This window comes from Myotis myotis, unplaced genomic scaffold, assembly GCF_014108235.1.
Source record: "Myotis myotis isolate mMyoMyo1 unplaced genomic scaffold, mMyoMyo1.p scaffold_m19_p_13, whole genome shotgun sequence".
Lineage (NCBI taxonomy): Eukaryota > Metazoa > Chordata > Mammalia > Chiroptera > Vespertilionidae > Myotis > Myotis myotis.
The window spans coordinates 14,859,072-14,882,208 of NW_023416317.1; the positions used below are offsets into that span (position 1 = coordinate 14,859,072).

Below are 23,137 nucleotides of genomic sequence, written 5' to 3' on the forward strand. Positions count from 1 at the left end.
ATTTTTACTGGAATTTATCCATTTCATGTAAGTTTTCACAATTGTTGGCATAAGATATTCATTTACTAATGATTTACTTTCTACTTACAATTATTGCATTTTCACTCTTGATTCTGTATTCTTAATCAGTCTTGAAAGATTTTGTACTTTAAAAGGCAATTTTCAGCTTTGTATGTTATGCATTTTACAGATGCTCCTATTTTTCATGATGTTTCTTCTATTTTAGTTTAATTCTAACTTAAGATGGGCACCTGGCATATTGATTTAAAGGTTTCCTTATTTAATGTAATTTTCCTTGAATCCTACTCTATCTTACATTTTGATGTATGTACATAACCACTATCTTTCTGTTCCAAATATTTGTGATTTCAATTTTTTTTTCTTTAACTCTCAAATTATTTAGTGCTGTGGTCTTTAATTTCCAAATATGTAGTGGCTTAAAAAATCTTTTTTTTTAGTAACTTCTAAATTACTTGCTTTATAGGTAGAAATCACTGTTTATATAATAGCTACTTAAAATTTTACTGAGTCTTTGTGGCTCAACACAGTATCACTTTTTATAAATATTCATGTGTGCTTGAAAAAAATGTTTTCTAATTGTTGGACATAGAATCTGATATGTTAATTAAAATCAACTTGCTATATTGCTGATTTCCATGTTGAAATCTACCTTTAATAAAAAATTTGTAAATTTCTCTGAAGTTTTAGTAATTTCTCAATTCATATATTTAAGGTTTTATTCATCTGCTAGGTACATGCATGTTAAAAACTGCTATACCTTTTTGATGTTGGATCTTCTATTAATATTTATAACCCCCACTATCCCCAATAATGTTTTCTTATTTTTATTAGTGTAACAATACCAACTTTATTGTGGTTCTTAAAATCCTATTATTTTCCACCTTGCTGTGTTCTTATGCATTAGGTATGTCTTGTATTCTAGAAAATCTCTAGATTTCTTTATTCCAACCTGTCAGTATATGTTGACTAGTGAATGTTAGTTCACTTAGATTTATTATATTTATTGATGGTCCTATTTCTTTTATCTTAATTTTACATTTCAGTTTCTCCCACTTTATTTTTAAGCCTCTCTTTAATTTGATGTCTATAAATGTCTTCTTCTAATAACACAAGAACTTTAGTATGCTCTCAAATCCTCTGATCTTGCCATCTTCTACCAACTCATCAATGTTGATATTAACTAGACTTTTCTTAGTTATTAAGAATATATTTTCTACCTGGCTGGTGTTGCTCGGTGGTTGACCAATACCTATGAACAAGGAGGGTAAGGGTTCAAATTCCTGGTCCTAGCTCAATCCCCAGTTGGAGGCCTGCAAGAGGGAGCTGACAAATGATTCTCTCTCATTATTGATGTTTCTCTCTCTCTCCCTCTCCCTTCCTCTCTGAAATCAATAAAAATATATAAATTTTTGCCTTAGCTGGTATGGTTGAGTTGGATGGATGTCATCCCATGCACCAAAAGGTGGCTGGTTTGATTCCTAATCAGGGCACATGCCTGGGTTATGGGCTTGATCCCCATGACTGGGGTGTGCAGAAGGCAGCGATTGATGTTCCACTATCACATCGATGTTTCTCTTTCTCCCTCTCCCTTCCTCTCTCTATAAGTCAGTACAAATTATTTAAAATTTTAAAAAAAGTATTTTCTCCTTTTAGTTTTAGCACATTGTATAGATAACAATAAACTCTACACCAAGGTATAAAATTTCAGATTTCTTACAAATGCTTCTTCAATTTGCCTTACCTTTGATTAAGAGCTTCATTCACAACTGTTTTCTTTTTATTAACTTACATTTTTTTAAATTTTTTTCTTTTTTATTAAATGTATTGGGGTGGCACTGGTTAACAAAATTATACAGGTTTCAGTTGTACATTTCCATAATACATCATATATATATTGTATTGTGTGTTCACCACCCCAAGTCAAGTCTCCTTCCATCACCATTAATCCCCTCTTTCCTGGCCCCCATTTCCCTCTGATAATCACCATAGTGTTGTCTGTGTCTATAAGCTTGTTTCTCTTTTTGCTTATTCCTTTCACCATTTTCACTCAGCTCGGCAACACCTCCCCCTGACAGCTGTCAGTCTGTTCTCTATGAGTTTGTTTCTATTTTGTATGTAAGTTTATTTTGTTTATTAGATTCCACAGATGAGTGAAATCATATGGTACTTGTCTTTCTATGACTGGCTTATTTCACTTAGCATAATGCTCTCCAAGTCCATCCATGCTGTCGCAGACGGTAAGGTTTCCTTCTTTTTTACAGCCAAGAAATATAAAACCACCGAATAGGTAAAAATTTAACATAAAAATTAAACATGAAATTACCAGATGGTCTAGCAATTCCACTATAGGTATATACCCAAAAGAACTGAAAGCAGAGACTCAGGGATTATTTGTACAGCAATGTATACAATTGCATCATTCCTATTACCAGCCTAAAGGTGCTAACAACTCAAATATCCACCAACATTTGGATGGATAAACAAAATTTAGTATTACACATACAATGGAATATTATTCAGCCTTAAAAAATAAATGAAATTCTGATACATGCTACAGCTTAAACAAACCTTAAAAACATTATGCTAAGTGAAATATGTCAGACACAAAGAACAAATATTGTGTGATTACACTTAAAGGTACCTAGAATAGTCAAATTCATAGAGACAGAAAGTAGAATGGTGATTTGCTAGAGAGAAATGGGGAGTTATTGTTTAATGAGTAGTTTCAATTTGGGATGATGAAAGAATTCAGAAGATGGACAGTGGTGATGGTTGCGTGACAATGTAAATGTAGTTAGTGCCACTGAATTTTATTTATTTATTTATTTATTTTTAATATTTTATTGATTTTTTACAGAGAAGAAGGGAGAGGGATAGAGAGTCAGAAACATCGATGAGAGAGAAACATCGATCAGCTGCCTCCTGCACACTCCCCACCGGGGATGTGCCCGCAACCAAGGTACATGCCCTTGACCGGAACCGAACCTGGGACCCTTAAGTCCGCAGGCCAACGCTCTATCCACTGAGCCAAACCGGTCAGGGCGCCACTGAATTTTAAAATGATAAAAATGTTATATACATTTTACACAATAAAAAAGGTAAAAATAAAAAGGAAACATTTAGATAGAATTTGTTGTTGGCCAACTGAAGAACTATGGTTTGGTAGTAGCAATAAGAAGCTGGTAGAATGACAGCCTCACATTCTACCCCCTGTTAGAGAGTACATTAGGATATACTCCCTGTACTTAAAAGATTTCTCAGGGATTGGTAGTTATTAGGGAAAAGACAAGTTTTATGAAGGTAAGGCATTCTCAAAAAGGCTGAGGCTGTAATTAAATGTCTAAGAATCACAAAAGGAGTTTTAAGCTACACAGTGTAAAAGAATGTTTTGGGCTGAACAATACAAGGATGAGAATACAGGGCTATTCAATTAAGGTAGGAGATTGAGAATAGAGGAGAGAGAGGAAAGAAACCTGTTAAGGGAATTGACCCTCAACAGCCTCAGAGTTCCAAATAGACCAGTTTTGTACACTACAACTACAGCAAACCTCTGAGGAATACAGTGAAGCAATATAATGAAGTCACTATAGTCAAGCTGCTAAATTACTAAAATCAAGTAGGTTTTATCTAGCCTGAGAACTTAAAACTTTTGAACTTTCCAGTCCTACACCAATGCCTGGATATAAATCAGACCTCCACCCCCTCAAGGACTCATGTATACAGACCACCTGATATCCACTATCCAGACCACCAGATGTGATCAGATCTCCTGGCGCCCATCCTCCATACTATCCAGACTGCCCAATATCTGACCGATAACTGTCCTGGACCAATCCTAGGGCTAAGAATGCAGAACTTATTATTCTCAAGAATATATTTTTACTATAAAAACTCTTAACTTGTCTATCTTCTATGGAACACTTCTGGGTTTTTGCCTAGTTGTATTTTTGTTTTGCAAAGCCTAAGACCCTTGAATAAATCTTTATCATTTATTTCTAGTCAAAGCCTCCAGACTCTTTTTGAGTTTGTTTGACACCTTCATTAAGCACTTGTTATATGTCAGCCACTGTTCTAACAAAATGGGTCTTGGTGATCCTGCCGACAACCAAACTTCTCCGCCTCTCAATTACATGAAGAGGTTAACTTAATATTCAAATAGTATAAAATAGTCCTGGTATAGCTGGGATTTCTGAAACCAACTGCTTGCAGGTTTAAGAAAGGGTGTTTTTCTTTTTGAAAACACAACTCATTTTCCCTCAACAACATCTTTCAGGTATCTTACCACATTCATTAATAAATACATAAAAACTGCATTTAAGCCGAAACCGGTTTGGCTCAGTGGATAGAGCGTCGGCCTGCGGACTGAAGGGTCCCAGGTTCGATTCCGGTCAAGGGCATGTGCCTGGGTTGCGGGCATATCCCCAGTGGGAGATGTGCAGGAGGCAGCTGATCGATGTTTCTCTCTCATCGATGTTTCTAACTCTCTATCTCTCTCCCTTCCTCTCTCTGTAAAAAATCAAGGAACTGGAGAGCATTATGCTAAGTGAAGTAAGCCAGTCAGAGAAAGATAAATACCACATGATCTCACTCATTTGTGGATTATAGAGAACATAGACTGATGAAAAGGGACAGACCCAAAGACTGAGAAACAGCAATCAGGCTATCAATCCCCAGAAGGAAGGTAGGGGAGGGCGGGGGTAAGGGGAAGAGATCAACCGAAGGACTTGTATACATGTATATAAGCCATACCAATGGACATGGACAACAGGGGGATGGGAGCATGAGTTTGTGTGTGGGGGGGGGAGAGGTTGGGGGTTAATGGGGGGGATGAGGACACATTTGTAATATCTTAATAAAAATATATATATATATATATATATATATATATATATATATATATTAAAAACAAACAAACAAAAAACTGCATTTAAATAGTAAAAGAATAAGTAGGTACTCCTTAACCTTTGGTTATTCAGCCATAGATTTAGTGTGTGTTTTGCTTTCTTGTCCTTCTCCCACTCTCAACCCCCAACTCTGACTCCAAAATATAAATAACTTTATTGTTTTGGGGTTATAAAAAAAGGGACACATGCTTTTATTAAATATCCTATATAATAAAAGGATAATATGCAAATTGTCCCCACGGGCAGTAATTTGACTGACTGGGAGTTAGATGTGCACGGACCACCAGGGGGCAGCGTGGAACATGGCGGGTGTCGGTGACCCAGAGCTGGCAGTGGGAGGCAGTGGAGCGCTGCAGGCCCCGATGGGCCCCAATGTAAGCAGGACTGCTGCGGGATGGTGGAGCAGGTGAGCGGGTGGCACCAGGCCAAGGGGGGTGCAAGCAGGGGTCCCAATCGCCCCGCCGGCCAGGCCTAAGGACCCTACCCATCCTCGAATTTCATGCACCGGGCTTCTAGCGTGTGTGTGTGTGTGTGTGTGTGTGTGTGTGTGTGTGTGTGTGTGTGTATACCAGCCGTGGGCAAACTACGGCCCGCGGGCCGAATCTGGCCCGTTTGAAATGAATAAAACTATTGAAAAAAAAGACCGTACCCTTTTATGTAATGATGTTAACTTCGAATTTATATTAGTTCACACAAACACTCCATCCATGCTTTTGTTCCGGCCCTCCGGTCCAGTTTAAGAACCCATTGTGGCCCTCCAGTCAAAAAGTTTGCCCACCCCTGGTGTATACACACACACACACAGTTATTTCTTTTATTGATTTTTTTTTTTTTTTTTTTTTTTTTACAGAGAGGAAGGGACAAGGAGAGGGATAGAGAGTTAGAAACATTGATGAGAGAGAAACATCGATTCAGCTGCTTCCTGCAACCAAGGTACATGCCCTTGACTGGAATTGAACCTGGGACCCTTCAGTCTACAGGCCGATGCTCTATCCACTGAGCCAAACTGGTCAGGGCTAGTTATTTCCTTATTTGCAAATAACGTCACCTCAAATGGTTCTTTATTTGCACTAATAAAAATAGTATGGGTTACTTTAAGGTAATAAATGACCTAAAGAACCATGCAAATCAATAAAAATAAAAAATATTCTATCATTTCAACCTAAATTTTGGTAATGGGAAATACTTAATATTTTTAGCATTAAAGATTCTTCAATCCTAATTTTAAAAAGTAAATAAGCCTATTTTCACCAACTTCATGAAGTTTTAGTGTAGTTTTCAGTAGTATCTATATGCATTAATTTCTAAACTTTACACTTAAATTATCACCCAGAAATATAGATTTTTTTCCAAATTATGTCTATCAATACTAATTTACTGCCTTTCAAGAGTCAAAGTGCTTTTGGAAACATGGCAAAATACAATTGAAGTTTCATTCTTTTGTTAATGTAAAATTATCAACAAACTACAAAACTGATGTAGGTAAGTCAACCCTATATGGAGCAGAATAAACAGCCATGCAAACAATCTAATCTGGAGAGGCCTTTAAAAAAAACCTACAGTGCTGAATGAAAATGTCTACCACCAGAATCATCCCTTTAGGTTACTGTATTATTTTCAGAACACATTTGTTAAAATGTAAATGTCCACTAGGAAGAAGGGATTATATGTGTAAAAAAGAAATAGCTTATAACATTTTTTAAATTTAAAGAGCACAATGTACTCAGTAAATATTATCTGGTAATTAAAAATAATACTTAAATTCACTACTTCAAGGAAAATAGGTTACATAGTGATCAAGTACTAAAAACCATATATATTCAAAGTAATGACACTTCGGACTTACCTCTAAAATGTGACTAGCTCTAGATGGTGAGTGACTATCAGCCTGGACCACCGTTACCTGTCTGGGAGACTGTGACAGAATGCTGGAAACACTAGGAGAAGTCTAAAAACAAATAGAAAAACAAGGGCACATTTTCTTCCTCTCATATCAAACACAGGCAAAAATTTAAAGTTCATCAAAGCAAGCCCTGAGGGACACCTGGTATGTACTTATATTCAATTTGATAAGCTTATAGTTGATACCACATGGTCAGTGGTAGAATTTTGTGGACATCTAAAAATTGTAGTTTTTATAAGAGCCTAAAGATGGTGCCTAAAGGCTGATAACTACTAACATAGTAAGATAATTTACAGAATGCAAACAGAGACTAGTTGAGATCATAATTAAATTCAAGATAACAGTGTTCTCAAATAGCATCTGAAAAATAAGTTTTTTAAAAAGAATATGCTTTTAAAAATATTTAATAGAATTATATATATATACATACATATATATTTATTTTTAATTTTTTTTTTTTTTTAAATAAATATGTCAGGGGGAGGCAGGACTGGATGAAAGGGGATAAAGGAATTAGCCAAAGAACAAATATGCATAGCTCATGGACACAGAAAGCAATGCGGTGATGGCCAGAGGGAAGGGGTGGAAAATGGGGACATTTGTAATAGTGCAAACAATAAAAACAAAGTAAAAAAACAACAAAGTGTACCTTTAGTAAATAGAAATAATAAATGTGCTTTAAAAATAAACTTATGATCTGAACATGACTTAGCATTACAAAATTTCAATTAATTAAGATGTCTTATATTCCATAAATGCTTGCTTTTGATACTCTTACCTTAGACTGGTCAAGAATTTGAAGTTTTTCCCATACTATTTTATCACTTTCAGATTTTTCCCAAGTATTATTCCATTTTTCAGGAGTTTCTTTTTCTTTCTTCTTTAAAGCAACCTGTTCATCTGGAAATAATGTCCCTTTTAAAAAAATGTACAATAACTGCAAAAAAAATCATGTAAACAAATCATGACCTTCTTAAAGAGTGCAGATTCCAACACAGATTAAAATTGTTTTGTACGGAGGAGATTAACTCACAAGATAAAGAAAAATTTTAAAGGAGATGGAATAAAACATTTAATCAGAACCAAATTTAAGTATGGCACCAATGGATGTAATAATGTCTACTATAATTATCAATAAAGAGATTTTTTCAGGACAACATAGTTTATATCATGCTAATTATTCTGAGGTTCTACTTTCCTGAAATGTTCAGTCAATTTTTAGTAAGAGACTCAAAAGTAAAAACTCTGGATTCAGAGAAATCTGGGGGTCAAATCCAAGTTCAACTATTTCCCCACAATATGTCTATGGACAAATTACTGTTCACTTCTCTAAACCTGTTTGTTCTTCTGTAAAAAGAGAGTAATAATAGTGCCTATTTCAGTACAGGACCTGGCACAAAATAAATATTTAATAAATGTCAGCATTATTCATAACTGTAAAAAAAGTAAAAAATATAAAATCTTGTGTTAACAGAACAATATAAATAAACAAGACCCCAAATCAATAGTTCTTAAAATGTCAAAGATATATAAGTTTAAATTCCAAGAAAACGAATGAAAGCAAAGCTTTAAGAAAGAAAGATGTGCTTTTACTAACAGTATCAAGTAACAGTAAATTGTATTTTTAAAGATAATTAAAGCATAAAACACTTCAGTCATTTCCAAGTAGCTCCATATCTTACTTCAGAAGTTTTGTATTGTATTTTGATAAGCTGAATTTTATTTAAAAATATTTAAAGCTGAAATTATGCTATAAACACAGATCAGATCTCCAAATCTTCTCACTCTGTTACCATATATTAAATTTCTTCATTCTTCTATTACCATCACTTCCAATATCAATTCATTCCCTAATTCTTCTGCTTATCTCTTTTTCTACATCACCTATCCTGTACCAGCATGGCTGCCTCACAGGAGGGTGAAGCCCATCTTCATGCTCTTAGTACAGCTATTTCTAAAAGTACAACTGTCACTTCATGTATTTTCCAAACTATGGACTCCAAGTCTAGTCCAAGAAGCAATGGGAGTTTCTTAGTTATTATCAATATTTTAAGACCCTAACAAAAATTATAAATATTTCTGTTATACAGTTTCTACAGGCTGACAAAAAACAATAAGCTTATTTTTGTGTGGAATACACTAATTGATATCATACTGATAACTTGTCATTAGAACATTTTAATTATTTTTAAAAAATGAACTCAATTATTTTTAAATAAAACCATCTTTAAACCCATAGGATTTCTGTAATGAAAAAATATGATAAGTGGATTTTCAAGAAATGAGAAAAGTTTAGGAATCTTTTGAGATCCAGGAGCTCTAGAATGATACTGATGACATCAATGCTCACCTCTGGCTTTTGGTACACACCACAGAGTGCCAAACAAAAAGGTACAATGTGAGCGAATGTGAAACCACAATCTTCTTCTTTTTTTTTTTTTTTTTTTTTTATATATATTTATTGATTTTTCACAGAGAGGAAGGGAGAGAGACAGAAAGCTAGAAACATCGACGAGAGAGAAACATCGATCAGCCGCCTCCCGCACATCTCCCACTGGGGATGTGCCCGCAACCCAGGCACACGGCCCCGACCGGAATCGAACCTGGGACCCCTCAGTCCGCAGGCCGACGCTCCATCCACTGAGCCAAACCGGTTTCGGCCACAATCTTCTTATACATTTACAGAGAACTCCTCTAAATGGCAAATGTTATAACACAAGACTTTTGATAATATTATATTGAAGGATATATTTCATCCTTTATATATATTCTGTAAGTCAACCAAACTACAATAATAGGTGTTAATAATTACTTACCAAGCTCTTTCCTCCACTGGGCTTTTTTTGCTTCCAACAAATTTCTATCACGTTCTCTTTCCCCTAGAGTACTGAATATGTCCGCTGGTTTCCACACATTCTCTCTGAGACAAAACACAAAATAATGACTGAAACCTTATTACACATTTCGACACAACATACTCCATAGTATTCCGTAATAAACTTTTAACTAGCTCTTAGTCTTCAGAGTTAATATTTCATAAGAAAGTCAAGCAAAAATCATATTCATAAGATATGAGTTACATACATGGCAATTTTATGCTCAGACTGCTTAGATGTCTCCTGACTTTTATTTAAAACAGATTTATTTTCATCTTGGACACATGAAACAACCTCAGTTTTTTGGAGTAGTCCCATAATGTTCTCATCCTTTTGCTGATTAGGAATACTGTTTAAATGTAGACTGTACTGACCTAGGAAATAAAATGCATGCTTTAAAATTAACAGTATAATTGCATCTATTACAATACCTTATTTTAGCATACTGCTATACAGTTTAAAAAACATTGCCTTACACATCACCTAATTATTTCTCACAGCAATCTTTGCAGTGGGCATTATGACTCCCTTTTTGTCAAAAAGGAAACTGAGCCTCAGAGATTTAATGACCCAGATGTATGGCCACAGCCATACAAATTCCTGTACCAAACAAGCAACAACAACAAAAATAAACCTCCATTTATTCCTGCCAACATCACTTTTAAAAATAATATAAACAAAAACACAATTGACTTTATTGAGAATAAAAGCAAATAGCTCTATGAAAAACTCACTACCTTTTCCTAATTTAGCTGGGAAATCAGTGAAAAACTTTACCATGGACCACAGGCTTTATACCCCAGCTATAGCTATTCCAAATATTTTGGACTCATGCTTGGCTCAAAAACTATTCTACATTGCTCCTTAACATGCTAGTTCTCCTAGTGAAGAAAAAGCATATCTAATATGTAGGTCATTATATGACTAGGAAAATTCTTTTAACTTTATTGATATTTTCTCTCACTATCTTTGCTAAGTTTTTATTTTTTTGTTCTCTGAACTAGAATTCTAGACTTATAAGACAAAATTTAGCTTTCTCATTTTACAAAGGATAATCTAGACCAGTGGTTGGCAAACTGCGGCTCATGAGCCACATGTGGCTCTTTGGTCCCTTGAGTGTGGCTCTTCCACAAAATACCATGTGCGGGCGCGCATGTACAGTGCGATTGAAACTTTGTGGCCCATGCGCAGAAGTTGGTATTTTGTGGAAGAGCCACACTCAAGGGGCCAAAAAGCCGCATGTGGCTCGCGAGCTGCGGTTTGCTGACCACTGATCTAGACCAAGAGACAGTAGATTACACTATCTCAGCACCTTAGGAGTATATAGGAACTACCTGGTCTCCAAACCAGTTGTGGGAACTCTTCCTGGTGACCGTTAATTTTTTATTTATTTATTTCACTATTGACTCACAAAATGTTAATTATATTTCTACTCATATTCACAATTCTTCAGCTCAAAGCTGAAACAAGAAGGCTTTTAAGTACAATTATGATTAGTGAAACAGAAGGCATGTAATATTCTACTACTCCTTTCAAGTTTGTGTTTTAAAGGTAGTGCTGCCAATCCTTAGCATGGATTGAGAATTAGGAAAAGCAAAATGTAGGGGCCAGGAAAATCAACATTTTCAACAAGCAAGTCAAATCTTCATAGTAGGGATCCCTCAATTTTCACTAGAAGTACTATAATGGTTTGTTGGAACATTTTATATAATTCTTTTTAATGTAAGTAAGGTTTTTCTACATTCTAAAATAAGTACAATAGTGTTCTGTATTAACATCTTTTCTAGAGTTCACAGAAAACTGGATTTCTTAAGGTTATGGTTCATGAGAATAATATTCTGGGCATTAACTGTAAAATATAGCATATTATAAAAGTAATTCTGTATATTTATTTACCTTAAGAGACCAATCATTTTGAAAAATTGTTACATGTAAAATAGAATTTAAGAGGCACAGTTATGTAAAATTCAATGAACCTGAAATTCTAAAACATTTTATGTCAATAAAATGTATTAAAACTTCAGAAAGTCTTACTTGTTTCCTCCTCCTTTCCATTCTCTGTCAGAAACATGGGTCTATTTCCGTGGTTTACATTTATCAAAATCTGTTGTAGCTGGTCTTTTGTTAGACACACCAAACTACTCTTCATATTTTCACCTGTGATGTGATTTTTGCAAGGCTTCTGTTTAGCTATTACAGGTGTACTTAAGGTGTTCCCAGTCTTCTGTAGTTTAGGGGTTGTAGGTGAACTCTCTTTCCGGATATGAAGACAGTCTTTATCAGCATACTGCTTGCATAAATCCTTAGCCATACTATTTTTTTCACCTTTTACCAGTGACGTTTCTGAACCAATTCTCTTCTTTTCCAAAAGTTTTTCACTACTGATACAAGTATTTTGTGTTGATTTTAGAATGCATCTGGTTTGTTTTGTTCTTAAAGGACATTTTCCAATCTTGGTCTTATTTCCCATCTGTTAAGATACCAAAAATTTATTCTTTATAACAGCCCATGAAAAACCAATAATTATCTTGATATATATGATAAATCAGGCCTTTAATCTTTTTCCCATTTAGCTAATATATACCCAAAAGAAACTAACTTTTAACCTTTGCAAATCTTCACTTGAAAGCTTTATTTAATACTGGAAATTATTATTTTATTCAGAACTAGAGGGCTGGTGCATGAAATTCATGTGCAGGTATGGTCCCTAGGCCAGGCCTGCATTCAGGGCCATCTTCCCCAGCTGCCCACAGCTGGCCCTTCCCCCCCCGCCGCAACCCACTCCTAGTTCTCCATTTGCAATTGGATGACCGGTGCCTGACAACCGGGGTAAAGGACTGAGAGGTTGGCTGTTCCCACCCACTCGCCAGCCCCACCCCTGCCATAGGTGGCCATCAGGCAATCAGAGCCTGCCAGCCCGGGAAAGGCACCAAGAGGTGGTCAGTGGACCTCATAGTGACTCATCCAGCGGTTGTTCTGGTTGTTCTGCCGTTAGGGTCAATTTGTATATTACCCTTTTATTATATAGGATAATAAAGTATATAGAACTTTTATTCTAGTTGTTATAGGACATCTCCATTCTACTTCAGCACTGAATCTCATGTCGTGATTATATCATCCACACTACCTCTCCTCTTCATAAGCAATTATAGACCCATAGGCTACTAGCCCTTATTCCTTGAATAATTTAACCCATGGGTCATCACCCCTCTAACATAACTCTGCCTTAATTATCAGTGCTTTCATATCCATAGATCATGCTTCCAATATCTTGGTCTCTCATTTCCTTGAACACTGCTCCTATACTCTTGTCCTTCATGCTACCTCAGTTACTCATTCCCATAGTGATATCTTATACTGACTTTGTAACTACTCATAATTGCAATTCCTCCATAATCTATTTCTTTTTTTTTTTTTAATATATTTTATTGATTTTTTACAGAGAGGAAGGGAGAGAGATAGAGAGTTAGAAACATCGATGAGAGAGAAACATCAATCAGCCGCCTCCTGCACATCTCCTACTGGGGATGTGCCCGCAACCCAGGTACATGCCCTTGACTGGAATCGAACCTAGGACCTCTCAGTCCACAGGCCGACGCTCTATCCACTGAGCCAAACCGGTTTCGGCCTCCATAATCTATTTCAAGCACTGCACATGACCACCACCTCCTATTTTTTCCAGCTTAACTTTCTTAACATATCCCAACAATTCTCTAACTCTGCTGGGATCTATAATCTGTTGATCCTACCCCCTTCCTCTTGTCCTTGCATCCCTCCTTACCAATCTTAAATTCCATGATCAACCAAAACCATCACTGTTTTCCATTCTCAACTCCTCTGCTCTATGCCACATATACATGGCAAATCCCAAACCTGGTAAAATCTAACTTTTCACCTACTCTGTGCCCGCATCCAAGGAGAAAAACACACAGTTACAACATCTGATTTCATCTTAAATACATACCCAAGAACAACCAATGGGCTCTTCATGCTACCTGGCAAGCACACATTTCCAAAGTTCATTTAGTCTCATCTCATTCATTTAGCAATCATCTCAACTTTCTCCTAGCCCAGCGGTTCTCAACCTGTGGGTCATGACCCCTTTGGGGGTCGAACGACCCTTTCACAGGGGTTGCCTAAATCCTGCATATCAGATATTTACAACGATTCATAACAGTAGCAAAATTACAGTTATGAAGGAGCAACGAAAATAATTTTATGGTTGGGACTCACCACAACATGAGGAACTGTATTAAAGGGTCGCGGCATTAGGAAGGTTGAGAACCACTGTCCTAGCCCCTAATACTTTCTTTCATACTCATTCTCAGCTGAAGACCTTGATTAATATTTCACTGAAAATCTCACAAGGAAGTATTTAGAAAAAACTTTATTTCTACCATCAAATCTATACCAGCATCTGTACTCAGGCAAGCTGATTGCCCTCCTGTTACTTGGACACATCCCATAACCCTTTTTCTCAAGGCTCTCTCTCTAGCAATACTTTGCTTTTTCTTGAATCATCACCATTTCTTTTTTTTTTTTTTAATATATTTTATTGATTTTTTTTACAGAGAGGAAGGGAGAGAGATAGTTAGAAACATCGATGAGAGAGAAACATCGATCAGCTGCCTCCTGCACATCTCCTACTGGGGATGTGCCCGCAACCCAGGTACATGCCCTTGACCGGAATCGAACCCGGGACCCTTCAGTCCGCAAGCTGACGCTCTATCCACTGAGCCAAACCGGTTTCGGCGAATCATCACCATTTCTTTTCCACTGTTCACATCTTTTTTGCCATCTTAAAAAAAAATTCTTGATCCCACTTTCTCATCTTCTATAATCCCATTCCAAACAAGCTTTCACCCAACCACCTGACCCAAACTGCTCATCAAGGTCACTAATAATTTGTATATTGCTAAATTCAATTACCAATCCTCAAACTCTCATCTTACTCGACCTACTGGCAGTGTCCTACAGAGTTGATTATTCCTTCCATTTTGAAGCCCTTTCTCTATTTCACTTATAGGACTCCACAATCCTGGTTCTTCTTGCTGCTCCTTCTCAGTCTTTAGTGGTTTCTCCTTTTCTCTCAGATCTCTTAAACCTGGAATGCCTAAGGCTCAGTCCCAAGAACTCTTCTTGGGTTTCTAACAGACACTTCAAACTCACCATGTCCCAAATTAAACTCTTGATCTTCTTCTTGCCCTTAATAACTTCCTCCCCTCAGTCTTTCCTATCTCAGTTACTAATGCCAAAAATTTTACAATTATCCTTGAATCATCTCTGATATGCTTCATTTACCTTGTCATCAAACCTTGTTTTGCTCCATTTCCAAAATATATCCTGAATCTGACACTACTTTAAAACATCTCTTGCCACCTCTCTGTTCTAAGCCAACTACCTCATCGAAATTACTGAAAAATCTTCTAACTGGTTTTCCTGCTTCTACCCTTGCTCCACAGTCTATTCTCAACACAGCAGCCACTGTGATTATCTTAATACTAGAGGCCCAGCACGCACGATTCATTTCCACTTGCCTCAGCTGGCCGCCCCACCCATCTCGCAGTGCCCTCAGCCGTTCCTAGCTCTCTGCTGCTATAGCTCTTGGCCACTAGTAGCTCACGCCCCGCCCTCCACTGATGGTAGCTCCCCACTGTTAGTAGCTCACATCCCACCCACCGAGAGGCTGCTGCTTGTTTGGTCATAATCGCATTGTGGTGTGATGACCACAGGCCTGTTATGATATAGACTAGAGGCCCGAAATTCGTGCGGGGGGTGGGTGAGGTCCCCTTAGCCCAGTGTGCACACTCTCCAATCCGGGGCCCCTTGGGGGATGTCCAACTGCCGGTTTAGGCCCGATCCCAGGGAATCGGACGTACCTCTCACAATCCTGGGCCGCTGGCTTCTAATCGCTCACCTACCTGCCTGCCTGGTCGCCCCTAACTGTCCCCTGCTGCTGGCCAGGTTGCCCACTACTGCCTCCTCCCTGCTGGCCTGGTTGCTCCTAACTGCACCACCCCCCCCCCCCCCCCGTAGGCCTGGTCACCCCTTACTGCCCCCCTTGCCAGTCTGGTTGCCCCCAACTGTCCCCCTCTGCCAGCCTGGTCGCCCCACGCAGCCTGCTTGTTCAGTCGTTTGGTCGTCCCTCACTAACCCCCCTGCCAGCCTAGTCATATGGAGCCATTTTGTGAGGGCTAATTTGCATATTACCTCTTTATTATATAGTATGTTAAGTCAGGGCATGCCACTTTCTTCAAAAGCTTCCCATCTCACTTAGAAGAAAAACTGAACTTCTCACTCTGACCAAAAAAGACATAATGATCTGGCACACTCCCATTTGTCTCCATTATCTCATCTCTAATCTCATTCTCTCTCTCTTAGCCTCTAGCCACCAGGGCATCTTGTTCCTTAAATTCAACAAGAACCTGCAGTCTTAGTCCTTAGCGCTAGTCAGCTCCTCTACCTGGAATATTCTTCCTTCAGATTCTACATGGTTCATTCACTCACCTCCTTCAAATATGTGCTCCAATATCACCAGCTTAGTGAGGTCCTCTCTGACCGCTCTATTTAAAACGGCAGGTTTCCTGCTCTATTTTCACTCCCACCTCCCTACCTCTTTTTTCCCAGTAGGTGTTCAATAAATTTTTGTTCAATGACTATCCTTAACTATGCCATTTTAGAAAATCAATTCTTTCTCCTCTCTCCTCCAAATTAGCTCCCCTTTCCAAAATATCCCATTTCTGTGGCTCTGCTAATCTCTCATACCAGAAACCATGGAGTTATCTTTGACTCTTTATCCTCCTTTTATAGTCTTCTTTAGCTAACCAGCAAGTATTGGTTCTTACTTTCAAGCCTTATTCTCACCATTTACACAACAATAAGCCTAAAACCAGGTTTTCATTTCATTTCTAGTTCACAGCCAGACTATCTCAAATTTATCCCATTTAATCCACTAAACATTTCTGCAAACCCAACCAACCTAAAATAAGTCAACAGTCATTTAATTATTAAGTGTTGTTTTTTATGGGCTCACCACCATGGGAAAAAGAATTGGACCTGTAAAGTTGAATTAAGATAATAGTCTTGCTATCAAGGAATGAAGTAGATGCACATGGCTTTCATCTAGCTTATCATCCCAATTTTCCCTGTCTTACAATAAATTACATAATACACAACCAAACTTGACCAATTCACCAATCCCATTTTGTCTTACTTTTCAAAATGGCCCTGTAAAATCAGCCACAAGATTCCTTTATTATCTTATTCACCTCACCTACACCTATTTATTGCTGGCTTTAGGCTTTGATACCGCAATCTAAAATACCTTTGTGTTCTCCTATCCCTGTGGCTGTTTTAATATAACGAATTCTGTAAATGAGAGGTAGAAAACTCAAATACCTATTGTATTGCAGACTGGGTGGGAGCTAGGATAAACTGAACAGCACTTTTCTGCCTAAAGGAGAACTAAACTACACTACCAAACACACACACACACACACACACACACACACACACACAAAACAAAAACAAAAAAATACTATACTAAAAAAAAAATCTATTTACTAGGTCAGTGGTCGGCAAACTCATTAGTCAACAGAGCCAATTATCAACAGTACAACGACTGGAATTTCTTTTGAGAGCCAAATTTTTTTTTTTTAAATATATTTTATTGATTTTTCACAGAGAGGAAGGAAGAGAGACAGAGAGTCAGAAACATCGATGAGAGAGAGACATCGATCAGCTGCCTCCTGCACATCTCCCACTGGGGATGTGCCCGCAACCCAGGCACATGCCCCCGACCGGAATCGAACCTGGGACCCTTCAGTCCGCAGGCCGACGCTCCATCCACTGAGCCAAACCGGTTTCGGCAAGAGAGCCAAATTTTTTAAACTTAAACTATATAGGTAGGTATATTGTTATTAACTTAATTAGGGTACTCCTAAGCTGGCCTTTGCTAAAAACATCCTCATTTTATAACAATAAAGCCACCAACACAAAATAATTACAATTCTTAAATTGATGACAAAAATACCTGTAGGATTTGCAGCTGGTTGGAAAAATACTGGTAACTTTATGCTTCGAGTAGGTACTTTTGTCACTAGCACTAACCACTGCACTACGAGACTGCTGAATGACTGGCTCACTCGTGCATGAATTGCGTGCGCCTCCCCTGCGCTGTGTATCCCGCAGCCCGCCTGGGCCACGTCTCCTGTCGCCCAACCGACCGACACCCCCCACTTCTTCTAACACCACTTCTTCAAAATGGACTCACCCAGGCCAAAAACCGACTTCTGCGCAGGGGCCACGAAGTTTCAATTGCACTGTACGTGCGTGCCCACACATGGTATTTTGTGGAAGAGCCACACTCAAGGGGCCAAAGAGCTGTATGTGGCTTGCGAGCCGTGGTTTGCCAACCACTGTACTAGATCATCCAATATTTCAAGGAAACCAAGAATGCCATATTTTATTTTAAACTTTCCAATATATTTTTTTAAAATATATTTTATTGATTTTTTTTTACAGAGAGGAAGAGAGAGGGATAGTTAGAAGCATCGATGAGAGAGAAACATCGATAAGCTGCCTCCTGCACGCCCCCCACTGGGGATGTGCCCGCAACCGAGGTACATGCCCTTGACCAGAATCGAACCCAGGACCCTTCGGTCTGCAGGCCAACGCTATATCCACTGAGCCAAACCGGTCTGGGCTAAATTTTCCAATTTTTAGATATTGGCACCTCATTCTAGTTTTTGAAAACCACTTTGTGGATTAAGCAAATTATCAGCAGACTGCACATAGCTTATACAACTGAACCCTAACACCTCATTTAGTTTCCAACTACTACAGCACCTACTAATCTCACCCTTCTTTGACTTATACCAGCCTTTTTTTTTTTTGAGTCATTAGCAGTTAAGCATTTCATTTCTCTAATTAGTGTCTCACTCGAACTGCTAAATGCAGTGCATTCCCTTAACATATCTTGAAAACCATTCACTTCTGTCCCCTTCTTTAACGAATCTGTTATAACTATCCTTCAGAGTTGCCTGAAGCTCTACAACACAAATTAAAATATATCTAGCCCACTTTTCAAAAATTCTTTAATGTTCCCAACATGAAGGTAAAATAAATTCAAACTGAGTATTCATTTTAACTCTTCATGATTGTAATCCCACCAAGCTTTATGTTCTACACTTCCCCAAGGTACACACTATTCCTCAAATGCAAATTATGCTTTGTAGCTCAGTATTTTGCCCACCATTTTGAGCTCAGAATATGCTTCCTTACTTCTTTGGCTGTAAATATCTCCCTCATCTTTTAAGTTCTAATTAAAATGTCACTTCATTTATGAAGTATTCCCTGGTCTTTTCAAACCACAAAGAGTTGCTCTTTTCAATGTTTTCAATATATATATATATATATATGTTATTGATTTCATAGAGGAACGGAGAGGGAGAGAAACATCAATGATGAGAATCATTGATCGGTTGCCTCCTGCACGTCCTCTACTCGGGATGGAGCCCACAACTCAGGCATGTGCCCTTGACCGGAATCGAACGCAGGCTGACACTCTATCCACTGAGCCAAACCAGCAAGGGCTGTTTTCTTCTATTTATAACCCTAATATGACACCCATTTTATTCTTGTATTATATAGTTATTTACCTGATTGATACTCCCACTTCCAGGAAACAAGGACTAGGTTTTACTCTTCTCTCCCAGTCACAGAATAAAGCCAAGAATACAGCTCTACACATATATTGGACTTTTACAGTGTAGTAAATCCTTGTTAAACAGAAACCTACTAATTGGAGCTCTAATTTAACTAGAATTACTTCACCACATTCCAATTACATCAGAAATAATATACACACAAAAAGAAAAGAAATAAGAAACAAAAAATGCAAAAACAAAGAATATACGGAGAAGATCTTCAAAAATATTTAACAAAGGGGTGGATAAGAAAAAACTTGGCACAAGGACACTATACATTCAGCTCAACTCTGAATACTTTTTGTAGCTTAATGCCAAAGAATAATGAAAAGAGGCAGCAAAAAAATTGTAAACTACCAAATAACTATTCAATTATATTCAAGTTACCCAATAAGAAAAAAATGTAGCCCAAATCATTTCCCCAGTGGTTATGGAATAAGATGACTTTAATAGCTCAAAAAGGAGGGTCTTTGTCATAAACATTTTTAAGTAGCATGTTGCTCTTTTACCTAGTTTAATTCTACCAATATTTTTCATAATATAAAGACAGTATCCAATGCAGTGGTTTAATATTGGCTGATTTCACAATTTCTGAGGCAAGGATCCCAAGGCCAGAATCAGAGAAAAGTAACATTTTAAAATAGAAAATGTGTAGTCCTGGCTGGCATTCTCAGTGGTTGGAGCTTCAGTCAAGAGCACTACCTGGGCGGCAGGTCCAATCCCCTCCCCCATTGGCACGTGTGGGAGGCAACCAATCACTGTGTCTTTGTCACATTGATGTTTCTCTCTCACTCCCTCTAAAAATCAATGGAAAAAATATCCTCACTCCTCCGGTGAGGATTAAAAATATATACTAGTATATAAAATGTACTTCCTAGCACTAATATTGTATATATCTTTAATGTGTCACTAATTTTCACATGTAGAAAAACCTATACAAAAATTTTTAATGTTTTATATTTCAAATAATTTGTGAGATAATTTTAAGTTTAGAATTCATAAATTATTCATGACATTAAATCATTAATTTTTTTTTCATTTATCTTCCTATAAGCCTAAGAAATAAGGCTGGTAACTATCTTCACTTCATATTCATTAATACAGATTCAAAATGCAAAAGAGATTTTGATAGAATTAAGAAAGTTCTCTGACCACACGTGTTAAACTAGATGGGAGAGTTCAGCTGTGTTTAAAGAGCACATCACGAAGACGGTAGTAATTCAACCCGTGAGGAATGGGCAAAACAATTGTAGATAGGTATTGTAGGAACTTACCCCAGTGGGAAAAAAGAAAAGCACCATGAAGAGAGAATTCATGAATAACTTACTAAAAAAAAAGAATTAAACATATAGCTGCCAAATTGTGAAGTTTAAGTTAAAAAACTGACTAACACAAAAAAGGAAAACAAATACTAGTGTTTGGGATTTTTATCTTCTGTGAAGAAAGAAATGAGGATCTCGGCAAGCTCTGTAAACAAGGGAAGAAAAGCTCCCTGAAATAAAATCAATATCGAAGGAAAACTTAGGTTGCATCAGTATTTTTTTCCAGTTTTACTGAGGTATAATTGACAATTTAAAAATTGTGTTTATTCAAGGTATACAACGATAATTTGTTACATGTCTACACTGAAATAATCACCATACTCAAGCTAAATTAACATAACCTTCACCTCATGGTTACCATTTATCAGTATTTTGGAGTTTCAAAAGCAAGAGGGATAAATCCAAACAACTTGCTTTAAGATATATAATTTAAAATCAACATCATCTGTGACTTATTAGTTACTCTAGAAACTAGAGTAAAATATCCCTAGACCACAGATAAAATTTTGTAATGATTCTACCAAAAGTCTGACTAGTAACTTTATTTACTTATAGGCATGAAAGGCATCTCCAGATGTTCTACGTTAAAAAAACAATTAAATGTCTTCACAAAAGTGGTGTAGCTAGCAAGTCCATCAAGGACAACAACGAAAGAGGGAACATGTGAGAGAGAATAGAGGCTAGGGGAGGTAGAAATCATCTAGTACAAGTAGCTTTTAATTTAGAAGCTTAAAGGGGCACTGTACTGGTTAATGTGGCTCAAATAAAAATAGTTGCAATATTTTAACAGGGCAGGGCCAGGAAAAAATACACAATCTGTAGTCAAACATTAAGAAACACAATGTATGTAAGTATATACCATGTACAGAGAGAAATAATTTTTATTGGTAGCTTGTGGAATTATTCTAATCATCATCATCCATTTATCAATATGGTGGGTACTAAAGCAAACTCTCCCCCTTGATTAAACCTGGAAGAAACAGCAAAGACATCAAGGGCTCAGAGTTGAAAAGTGCCATATCATCCCCAAAGGGCTCCATTCATAATCATGCAAGAAAAACTTTAAGATGCTGCAAAGAAAAAGGAAAAAAGGGAATAAAGTTAAGGAAGAGTAGAAATTTCTGCTGATGTTAATCTAAAAATAAAAAAAAAGAGTACAGGCAAAGTAGTGATATCAAACATTTTTTTAATAGTTGGTAATGTAATTTTGTTGAAAAAGGCACTATGGCCCTAGCCCAGGGGTGGGCAAACTTTTTGACTCGAGGGCCACAATGGGTTCTTAAACTGGACCGGAGGGCCGGAACAAAAGTATGGATGGAGTGTTTGTGTGAACTAATATAAATTCAAAGTTAACATCATTACATAAAAGGGTACGGTCTTTTTTTTCAATAGTTTTATTCATTTCATATGGGCCGGATCCGGCTCGCGGGCTGTAGTTTGCCCACAGCTGCCCTAGCCGGTTTGGCTCAGTGGCTAGAGCAGGGGTGGGAAACCCCTGGCATGCGTGCCAAAGATGGCACGCCAGCAACTTTTGCTGGCACGTGAAACCCTCTCTTATAATCTTCCATTTACAATTTTTTTCTGAATATCGACTTGTTTATATTTCAGATAAATTCAGTGTAGGTGCATCTTAGATAAATAATTATACGTTAACAAGTTATCTTAAAGACCATAGACATGGCTGACTTTGAAATGCAGTTGATTGAATTTCAGAGTAGCTCAAGTTGGAAGCAGAAATTTATTGACCTTAGAGTTGACTTGGAAAACATTGAAAAAAAGCGATTAGAGACAGGAGTACCAGAGAGAAGTGTCGAAAACGAACTATTGAGGACTTGGAATGCCATTCCAGAAAATTTTTTCTGTTTAAAAAACTTTGCAACAGCGTTACTCTCCCTGTTTTCATCCACATACGCTTTTGTTCTCAGTGATGAATTTTGTTAAGTCTCGTAATAGGAGTAGCCTGACGGATGAAAGTAGTAGCTCGTGCATATCTCCAAAGGTCACGAAATATAAACCTGATGTAAAATCTCTGTCATCAGTGATGCAGCAGCAAAAGTCCCACTGATAATATCAAATGGAGTCATATAGTTTTCTGTCGGACTATCAGTGTACATGTATACACCAAAAAATAAATGTATTTTTCATCATTATATACTGTGTTTTTGTCGCTCGAATGAATTTTATTATTTCTTCAAGGTTCTTCACATACGTACACCTTAAGAGATATCAAGTAGGCGTAACATGTTCTCAAAAAATTAGGTTGGCACCAGAAGAATTTTGAGTCAGATTTTGCTGGCTTTGGCACGCACTCACGAAAAGGTTGCCCACCCCTGAGCTAGAGCGTCAGCCCACCAACTGAAGGGTCCCAGTTTCAATTCCGATTTCTTTCAAGGGCATGTACCTT

The 23,137-nt window shown here is 37.4% G+C and overlaps 1 protein-coding gene across 12 annotated transcripts in view; it reads right to left on the bottom strand.

Annotated features, from left to right (window-relative positions):
* The window catches only part of CCDC66 (coiled-coil domain containing 66), a 75,697-nt gene that overhangs the window by 48,561 nt on the left and 3,999 nt on the right, over positions 1–23,137 (bottom strand). For 5 of the 12 annotated variants that reach the window (XM_036331871.1, XM_036331872.1, XM_036331869.1 and 2 more), the window contains exons 4-8: positions 11,739–12,174; positions 9,913–10,078; positions 9,645–9,748; positions 7,607–7,743; positions 6,772–6,873 (exon numbers count right to left, since the gene is read on the bottom strand). In XM_036331871.1, the coding sequence (XP_036187764.1) occupies positions 6,772–6,873; positions 7,607–7,743; positions 9,645–9,748; positions 9,913–10,078; positions 11,739–12,174 (945 nt within the window). Of the gene's footprint in view, positions 1–6,771; positions 6,874–7,606; positions 7,744–9,644; positions 9,749–9,912; positions 10,079–11,738; positions 12,175–20,685; positions 21,804–23,137 lie in introns of all 12 variants that reach the window. The other 7 variants (XM_036331876.1, XM_036331867.1, XM_036331866.1 and 4 more) reach the window with 4 other exon arrangements.